The sequence below is a fragment of the Amblyomma americanum genome, chromosome 4, assembly GCF_052857255.1.
Source record: "Amblyomma americanum isolate KBUSLIRL-KWMA chromosome 4, ASM5285725v1, whole genome shotgun sequence".
Taxonomy (NCBI): domain Eukaryota; kingdom Metazoa; phylum Arthropoda; class Arachnida; order Ixodida; family Ixodidae; genus Amblyomma; species Amblyomma americanum.
Window position 1 is genome coordinate 116,376,900 of NC_135500.1, and position 9,882 is coordinate 116,386,781.

Sequence of the window (9,882 nt, forward strand, 5' to 3'; positions counted from 1 at the left end):
GTGCGGTTCGACGCATCTATAGAAATAAATGAACAAACTGCATAGAGTTTAAGGTGTTTATACCCTTACAAAAAATTTTAGTAACGTTCTTTAGAAAGTCTAAGACAAACGTTAATATAATCTATGAACATTGAACAAAAAGTCTTTTAAATGGGGTTATACTTTATATTAACAACCTATCAACAGTCTGCCGACAATTGACCACCGTTATCCAAAACACTCCAGTACGTAGAAAGAATTTCTAGTTCCTATCATCCCCTTATCGACAGTTTATACATACTCGGTGACTGCACCACAGCGCAGCCACCTAATCCGCTTACCTTTGCGATGCAGACGACCGTCCTCGCATTTGCCAGCCTGCTGCTGCCGTCCCTGGCAGGCCTGTCTACGGGGGCGTCATCGGTGTGCGCACTGCCGTACACTGGGGATGACCCGGGCTCCTGCAATCTACCGCCCGACGAGTGCTCGTCCCTACTGGATGTGCCGCCAGAGGAGCTGCACACACCGGAAATCACAGTACCATGGATGGCCACATCGACATCAGCAACAATGCCAACATGTATAAAAGAGCTTCACCCGCTGACACCGCTTCGTGGGCTCGGTGACTGCACCACAGCGCAGCCACCTAATCCGCTTACCTTTGCGATGCAGACGACCGTCCTCGCATTTGCGAGCCTGCTGCTGCCGTCCCTGGGAGGCCTGTCTACGGGGGCGTCATCGGTGTGCGCACTGCCGTACACTGGGGATGACCCGGGCTCCTGCCATCTACCGCCCGACGAGTGCTCGTCCCTACTGGATGTGCCGCCAGAGGAGCTGCACACACCGGAAATCACAGTACCATGGGTGGCCACATCGACATCAACAACAATGCCAACATGTATAAAAGAGCTTCACCCGCTGACACCGCTTCGTGGGCTCGGTGACTGCACCACAGCGCAGCCACCTAATCCGCTTACCTTTGCGATGCAGGTCAGTACATCGTATGCCCTCTTCGCTAAAAAATCCAGTAATTATATTTTGGTGCAGTTTCCGAGCCCGCACTGCTGTGTCGCCATTGCCGTTGAGTGTGCTCACGTAATTCATTCCTTGCTCATGCTATCAGGTGACGTTGAGACTAACCCTGGTCCTGAGGGAAACGCTGCTGTACTCGCTGAACTACAGAAGCTAAACGCGGGACAGACCCTGTTGATTACGGAAATACAGGGCCTCAAAACACAGCTGAACACAACAGATCAAACCATAGCAAGCCTAGACAAACGAATGGCCGATCTCGAAGCGCATTACCAAACACTTCTTCACCTCAGAAACGATATTGAAATAATGCAGTCAGCCACAATCAACCAAGCTAAAAAGATTGAAGAACTAGAAACACGCCTGGATGACGCGGAAAACCAATCACGTCGGAATAACCTCATTTTCTATGGCATCCCTGACCCTGCTAGCGCTGAAACGTGGGCTGAGTCAGAAAAACTAGTCATTGATGTTTGCCGCAATAATCTTGATATAACCCTGGAACCTAACGACATTGAAAGAGCGCATCGCCTCGGAAATCATTCAGCCGACCGAACTCGTCCCGTAATCGTAAAATTTCTATCTCATAAAACCAAAGACGCACTGTTATCAAATGGCCGTAAATTAAAACACACAAACTACAGTATTGGAGAGGACTTTTCCCGCACCGTTCGACACGCGCGTAAACAGTTACTAGTGCTTGCCAAAGCCAATTCTAACAAGTATTCCTTGCGCTTCAAAACCCTGCACATCGGCTCAAAACGCTATGTATTTGACGCATCATCCCAAACCGTTAAGGAAATAGCATAGCAATTGCCCCGTCACAAAACTTTAACAAATCCTCGACCCGCTCCACCACACAATGTTCTCTCGTTTTCGATAATATTCACTAACATCCGTAGTCTTCTTCCAAAGCGCGAACCCATATCAAACATCATGTCGTCATCCGGAAGCAACATACTAATACTAACAGAAACTTGGCTAAATAGTGACGTAACGGATGCGAAAATTTTGGCCGATTTACCCAACTTCGAAGTGTATCGAAACGATCGGAAAAGCAAACGGGGGGGGGGGGGGGGGGGGCGGTTTTCTGGTTGCCATTCATCGAGGCATATCATGCTCTGTTGTTGACGTCGCATCCGACATTGAAGCCATATGGCTCATCTGTAGCGCTCCCCCCGTAACAGTTCTGCTTGGCGTTTGCTACAGGCCCCCCCCCCCCCCCCCCCCCCAGACTAGTCCAGACTTCCCACGTCATCTGAACAACATCCTTCACAAACTCGTTTTCACATATCCAAATGCCCGTATTCTTCTTTTTGGTGATTTTAACTACCCGGATATTGATTGGCAGAACATAGCTAGTTCCACAATAACGTGTCATGCAGAGGCGAAGAACTTTATCGATGTCTGTTTAAATTTTAACCTCACTCAATTAATTTCCCAACCAACCCGTTTCTCACGAGAATCAGCAAACACACTCGACCTGATACTAACAAGCAGCCCCGAGAATGTATCATCCATCAGTTACCTTCCTGAAATCAGCGATCACAAAGTCATGCACGCTTTATTCTCATTTACCTCGACTCAAAAACAGACATCCGATAAAACGATACACCTCTACGATAAGGGTAACTATAATGCAATAACTGAAGAACTTAACACCTTTTTTCCTGAATACGTATCCGCATTTCACACTCGCTCAATTCATGAAAACTGGCTGATATTCAAGAACAAATTAAATCATCTCACTAATATGTTCGTACCAAGGATTACCTTTCATACTAATCGCAATAAACCATGGTTTACCCAGCACTTAAAACGACTCGAAAACAAAAAGAAACGACTGTTTCGTACCGCCAAACGAAACGACACGCCTGCCGCATGGGGAAAATACTTCGAGGCCGAAAAATCATACCTACTTTCTGTTCGTAACGCCAAGTACTCATTTTATCACAATGACTTACCAAACTTATAAGAAACCCCAAGCAATTTTGGCAAGTTTTAAACCCAACACATCCTCCCGATATTAAACTGACGAATGATTCACATGAAGCAGTGACTGACCATGATTGCGCAGAAATATTTAACCATGCATTCACATCTGTGTTCACTACCGAACCCAACGCACTTTCACAATTACCACCCTTTCACTTAGAAACCCCCATGCCGGCAGTCACGTTCGTCGAAGAAGGCATTTCATCCATAATTCGTAATATGAAACTTTCATCATCAGCTGGTATGGACCTGATTAATCCAAAACTATTGAAAAACGTGGAATCAATTTGTGCATCATATTTATGTCTCATTTTCTCACAGTCATTCTCCTCAGGAATTTTGCCTCTTGATTGGAAAACGGGGAAGGTCGTTCCAGTCTACAAATCAGGTAACAGAGACTCGCCCTTGAATTACCGCCCCATTTTATTGACTAGTGTGCCTTGTAAAATCATGGAACATGTCATCTACTCACAAATCGTAAACTTATTGGACCGAAACCATTTCTTTCACCCCTCACAGCATGGGTTTCGTAAGGGCCTCTCTTGCGAAACCCAACTAGCGCTTTTCCTTCACGACTTGCACACTAATCTAGACCGTAATATGCAGACAGACACCCTCTTTCTTGATTTCGCCAAAGCTTTTGACAAGGTTCCCCACCGCTGGCTATTACTAAAGCTCTCAAAGCTGAACCTACCCCCTAATACTCTCAAATGGATTGAAGAATTCCTAACTAACCGTTCTCAGTCAGTCTATCTTAACGGCCATCTGTCTACATCTCTCCCGGTTACTTCAGGGGTCCCACAAGGTTCTGTCCTCGGTCCCCTCCTATTCTTAATATACATTAACGACTTGCCCCTGCATGTTTCCTGTAGTATTCGAATTTTCGCAGATGATTGTGTTGTTTACCGCACCATTAATAACTGTCACGATCAATACACTCTTCAGACAGAGCTTAACAACGTACTAAATTGGTGTGATAACTGGCTAATGTCCCTCAATCCTACTAAATGTAAACTCATGTCCTTCACTCGTCGTCACAATCCATATCTCTTTCATTATTCAATTTCTAACACACAGATTGAGCAAGTACAATCATATAAATATCTAGGAGTCACCCTCTCTTCTAATCTATCATGGCAGGTTCACATTGGTAACATCATTTCAGCATCAAACAAAACACTCGGTTTTCTAAAACGTCACCTTCGTCTTGCCCCACCAAATGTTAAATTGCTCGCGTATAAATCACTTATAAGACCCAAATTAGAATATGCATCCCCCATCTGGAGCCCACAACAAGCATATCTAATCACCGCATTGGAAGCTGTGCAGAATCGTGCTGCCCAATTCATTCATTCCTCATACTCATATGACGTCACTGTTTCATCCTTGAAAGCTACATCCGGACTGCCACCCCTCTCTTTTCGTCGTCGCATTGCTAGCCTCACCCTTTATCACAAATTCTTTTATTCTTCTCTCAATCAAGCACCGTATATCGCCGCCGCATCACGCATATCTCACCGCACCAGTCATCCCCTTCAAGTTGCCCGCCCACTATCACGCACTACTACGTTTTCAGCTTCGTTATTTCTTCGAGCCGCCACGGACTGGAACGGCCTACCTCATGACATCGTCGCCATCGCTTCAACATCTGCTTTTCAAGAAAGCGTAACAGATCACCTTCAATGTTAAATTACCATCGCTGTTTGTTTTCCTCACTACAAATGTAATCCCACCCCTTATGTAACACCCCCTGAAATGGGGGCCTTTAGGAATAAAACTAAACTGAACTGGACCACTTACCAAAAACGTCTACCCACCCTATGAGAGGTCTTCCAACTATTGGCCACCGTTATGCAAAACACTCAGGTACATAGAGTCTTTAAACTTCCTGGCAACCTCTTATCAAGTTTTTATATTGTCGCCGAGAAACGTAGGGCGAAACAAAAAGGGGCTTTTAATCCGAAGGCCAAGAAGACCAGCCGCGCGCATCCGAGCGGGAACGTCGTCCTCTGCGCTTCTACACGAGCCCAGCTATGCCCTTCGGCCGCATGGCGGCGCTCGCAGAATGTGAGCAGTGTGGCAATATGCTTCCCATCAACAACTTATTAAAATGTCTACCAACACCCTATCAACAGTCCTCCGACAACTGTTCAACGTTGTCTCAAAGACTGAAGTATGAAGAAAGTATAATTGCCACCCATCAACTTATCAACGTCTGGAAATGTGTGTGTTATCTTCACTGTATGACATTTTGATCAACGTTGTTTTAGCACTTCAAAATCAGTTTCAGAAATTTGTATCCGAGAATTTTAAGGAATAACAGAAGGAAATACAAATTATTACATTGATTTATTGCACACAAGCCCTAACGTACAGTACTCACGGATTGAAATAGGACATTCGGAGCGCGTGGCCGTCGCTTCATGGAGCGCCGCCCGTAGACGCTCATGGAACCAAGGTGGTGCATTGTGGTATGGCGCGAGAGGGAGAACATCTACAAAGCAGAATTGTTCCTTCCAGTAGCCAATGAGCAGGCCTGTGGTTTACCACATGCCTGCGTGGCACTGCAAGGCTAGCGCTCCGAATGTCCTATTTCAATCCGTGAGTACTGTACATAAGCACTGCAAGATATGCACTATACATCAAAATATCTTACGAAGAATAGGGGAACAGAATACTCCCTTCAGCACAGAAGCCCTACCCCCTTAGTTCTTTCTTGCTAACAATGATTGACACACTGAAACTGTCTTGAGATTTTATATGGTTTATACAAATCCCTCATCCAACACTAGGTAAATGTTATTGTCTGTAGGCGTTAGAGGCATATATATATATATATATATATATATATATATATATATATATATATATATATATATATATATATATATATATATATATATATATAGTATAAAATCAGCAAAAAATCACCAATTGTTAAAAAAAATGTTCTTCCTGGTCTCTTCCCTCCTTCCCCTAGTGTTTTGAACTCGTGCTTTGCTGTAAACTTGTAAACTTTGTACCTCGCGCACGCTCTATAAAAACTGCGTGTTTCAAACGCTGTACTACACTCGAGAAAGGCTGGTCATCCAGCCGAAACGTCGTGAATTAAACCCTGTTATGTTTCTTCAACTTTTGGTGATTTTATATTGTATCGACCAAATCAGCTGCCAGAAATATATATATATATATATATATATATATATATATATATATATATATATATATATATATATATATATATATATATATATATATATCAAGGGTGATTTCTTTGGAACTCTTTGATCAATTGATCAAAGCAAGAAAATGCAGCAGAAATTGAAATCATAATAGGATTTAATTCGCGACATTTTGGCAGACGCAGCCTTTTTCGAGTGTACTGTGGTGTGTGCTTCGATTTCTGTAGTACACTTGAAAAAGGCTGTTCCTCCAGCCGAGATGTCATGGATTAAATCCTGTTATTCTTTTCTGATATATAAGGTGCTTCATGGAAGATTGATTAGTTATAAAAAATAGTTTTTTAGGTAAAATAATGCATTTTCAACACAGTATTACCAGTGTTGCATGAACAAGAATACTAGTGAATCGACTTGAGTAGACAGCAGGTTTCACTAATTTTTAATAGAGTGATTCCACGAGTGATCAAACTGCCTAAATATTTGAATTTTTAAAATATTCTTGACTAAGTTATGCATTGTGCACACAATAATCAGCAGGCCAAGAGTTAATTTAGTTTCATGAAAAGGCAAATATTTCAGGAGAAAAAACTTTAAATGACGTCATGGCAGAGGCATCGTTCTTACACAGAGCCCAATTTCGCGAATTTGCAAGATATAGCAATCAAAAATATGAAAGCCATGATGAATACACTTTGCGTGATAAAAGTACAGGTTGGGAAGAGTATGTCAGGCTTATTTCCGCCATTGTGAAGAAGTTGTCGCTTACTAGAAAAATGTGGCAATTTTCAAGATTTTTTCCTGTGAAAATTTAAAACAGATCTTCAAATTTGCACAATGGAGAAGCATCAGGTGCTATAAAAGTCTGCTGACTAATTTTTATATAATACAGGAGAGTTCAAGCGGTATTGCCCTAAATCCGACATTTTTGAATAAAATAGTGCGTTCAAAAACATCTCCAATTTTTATTATAACTGCTGAAACCAGTCTCTCGAAGGAGGCGGAGAAGAATATGACAGAACATGTTGTATTATTTTGTTTCTAAAAATGACATCCAAGCTAAAAAATGTACCAATTTGAGCATCGGCCGGAGCGCCTAATGCCAAGTGTTACGCGCACACGACGATAGCAGTGCTACTGAATCCTGCTTAAGTCACAGATCGGTGTTTGTCCACAAAGAGTAAGTAGATATGCTCTGCCTTGATAGAAAATGTTTCGATCTTGGGATTTGGGGTAATTTAGAGCAGCGGAGGGCGCGTTTGCTGCTTCCGCGCCCTCAATTAGGCACTTGTGCGGATGCTCAAAAAGCTGTATGTTTGTGCTTGGACATCATTGTCAGAAACAAAATAATGCAATACATTCTGTTGTATTCTTTTTAACCTCCTTCTAGAGATTTGTTTCAGGAGTTTTCAAAAAACTGAAGACAGGTTTTTCCATTGACTTTTAAAAACAATATTATAGCCAAAAAATCTAGAACTAGGGCAATACTTCTTGCCCTTCCCTGTAATATAAAAAAATGAAAGTCGGTACACTTTTTTAGCACCTCGATGCTCATCGAATCTGCAAATTTGCAGATGTGCTGTATATTTGTAGAGAAAAAATTCTTAAAAGTAGCCTTGCTTGAGACTTGTAGTTTTCAATTTTTTTTTTAGTAAGCGACAACTTCCTCAAAATGGCAGAAACAAGCCAACATATTCCTTCTCACCTGTACATTTAGCGCCATAAATACAACATTGCTTTCTTATCTCGGTGCTTACGTCATTGCAACTTTGCGAAATTGAGCTGTGCTTGAAAACACCGCCTTTGCCAGGACGGCGTTTATTTTATTTTAAACTTTTCAGCTCAAATATTAGCATTTTAAAAAAAGAAAATTTCCTGTTGGGCTAGTGAACAAACTATGCATATTTTAAAAAAATATTCGAGAAAATTAAAAATTTGAAATATTTAGTTTGATGTCTCGTGGAATCATCCAATAACGAACTTTTTAACTATTAAAGTTAGGCGTCTAGTTGCAATTAAGAAATCTGTAGCCGGTCATTAGTAATAGCCATATCAGTTTTTAGAATTTTGAAAACGCGATTACCCTTTGTGCTGTGGCTCAACATATCGGCTGACACCTGAACGGTGCCGAAGTGGAAGGGATCAAGGAGGAAGTGAAAGAAGAAAGGAAGAAAGAGGTGCCGTATAGTGGAGGGCTCCGGAATAATTTCGACCATTAGGGATCTTTAACCGGCACTGACATCGCACAGCACACGGAAGCCTTAGCGTTTCGCCTCTTTTGAAACGCAGCCGCCGCGGTCGGGTTCGAACATGGGAACTCCAGATGTTTCCCCCAAAACCAACTCCAATTTTGTCGATGGCCACCCGGAAGTAGAGAGCTCGGGCTAGCTCGTGAGCCCCTGGTTTCTAGGGACGGCAGCGTGCGCGGGTGTCTAAATTAAATGTATTTTCCTGTTCAGTGTTCTTTGTGTGAGGATTTTGGCTGCTTCTAGTGATATCCCCCTTTACAAATTTTTGGATGGCAGATTTGCTGTCACTAATTATGCATTGCTTCCGTTCCTTTGCTTCATCATCAACTAATCACGCGCAACCTGAAAATATTTCTTATTGTGTCAATAGCTTTCGTGTATATTACCTCTCCTCTCTTCCTGTCCCATCACTTCATAACTTTCATAAAAAATCTTTTCTGTTTACTATTGTTTCATAAACCACTACCACTACTACCGTTCCTCCCGAGCTGCTCGAAATTATTTCGGAGACCTCCACTACGGCACTTCTTTCTCCCTTTCTTTGTTCAATCCCTCCTTTATCTCTTCCTTATGCTCGGTTCGGTGTCCATCGAGATATGTGAGATAGTCACTACACCATTTTCTTTCCTGAAAAACCACATTTCCCTTTTTCTGTTTGCACGTAAGTGAGCGCTATCGTAATTTCCTCCGCGGTCTCTATGTTGCGGCCTAAGATGGCTGCCGCAGATACGGCGCCCCTCGGTCATCGGCCACCGAGGCTACTCTCTTACCCTTTTATTGGTCCTCTCAGAAAAAAATTAAAAAAAACATGAATGAAAGAGAGAGGAAGCCCGGAACAGCAACGCTTTAGAGGGATTCAAGTCAATGCAAAAATAACAAAATGAACTAAACAAACAAACAAAAAACGTGAATAGCCGAAGTCACAGAACAGTAGAGGCACAGATGTCACAGATAATGTCACAGATATTGTCAGAACAGAGGACGCAACAAGCACAGTTGGTCCAAACACAGTGTCAGGCCATAGCGAGAGGCATCGATGCCCAGCAAAGGAACACAGAGCGCTTCTTTGTGCAGAGCTTGGGCAGGAGATATGAGAGTGGTGAAGGAACTAATATAGGATATGTAGGAATTGTGCTGCTTATGAGGTGAACCGTTTTAATTAGAAGAGCACAATCAAGGAGATGGGTAAGTAGACGGTGTAATGTCAGTTGAGCAGACATACTTTAAACTGGAAATGAAAGGAGCAATAAGGGAACAATTCCGGAAGTAGTGACTGACATCTTCGCACAACATACCGCACGAACAAGTTGACTATTGAGATAGGCCAATTTTCATATTTTCGAACCTTCGATGTAGAGCTTCGGCTCCTCCGGCCCTCCTTTCTACTTTAAATTCTTGGTGCATGTTTCTAGAGAAGAGGGGGGGGGGACTCAGAAGGCGTTCCTGCT

At 42.6% G+C, this 9,882-nt stretch overlaps 1 protein-coding gene across 1 annotated transcript; it reads left to right on the forward strand.

Annotated features, from left to right (window-relative positions):
* The first annotated feature begins 301 nt into the window (after positions 1–301).
* On the forward strand, positions 302–1,821 carry LOC144130322 (uncharacterized). The gene has a single exon (XM_077664260.1). It carries the CDS (start codon positions 328–330, stop codon positions 1,819–1,821), a length of 1,494 nt encoding a protein of 497 aa, XP_077520386.1. The 5' UTR covers positions 302–327.
* The last annotated feature ends 8,061 nt before the right edge of the window (positions 1,822–9,882 follow it).

Excerpts from the sequence above, each read along its gene's own strand:
- LOC144130322 (XM_077664260.1), top strand. The coding sequence starts at position 328 with ATGCAGACGACCGTCCTCGCATTTGCCAGCCTGCTGCTGCCGTCCCTG.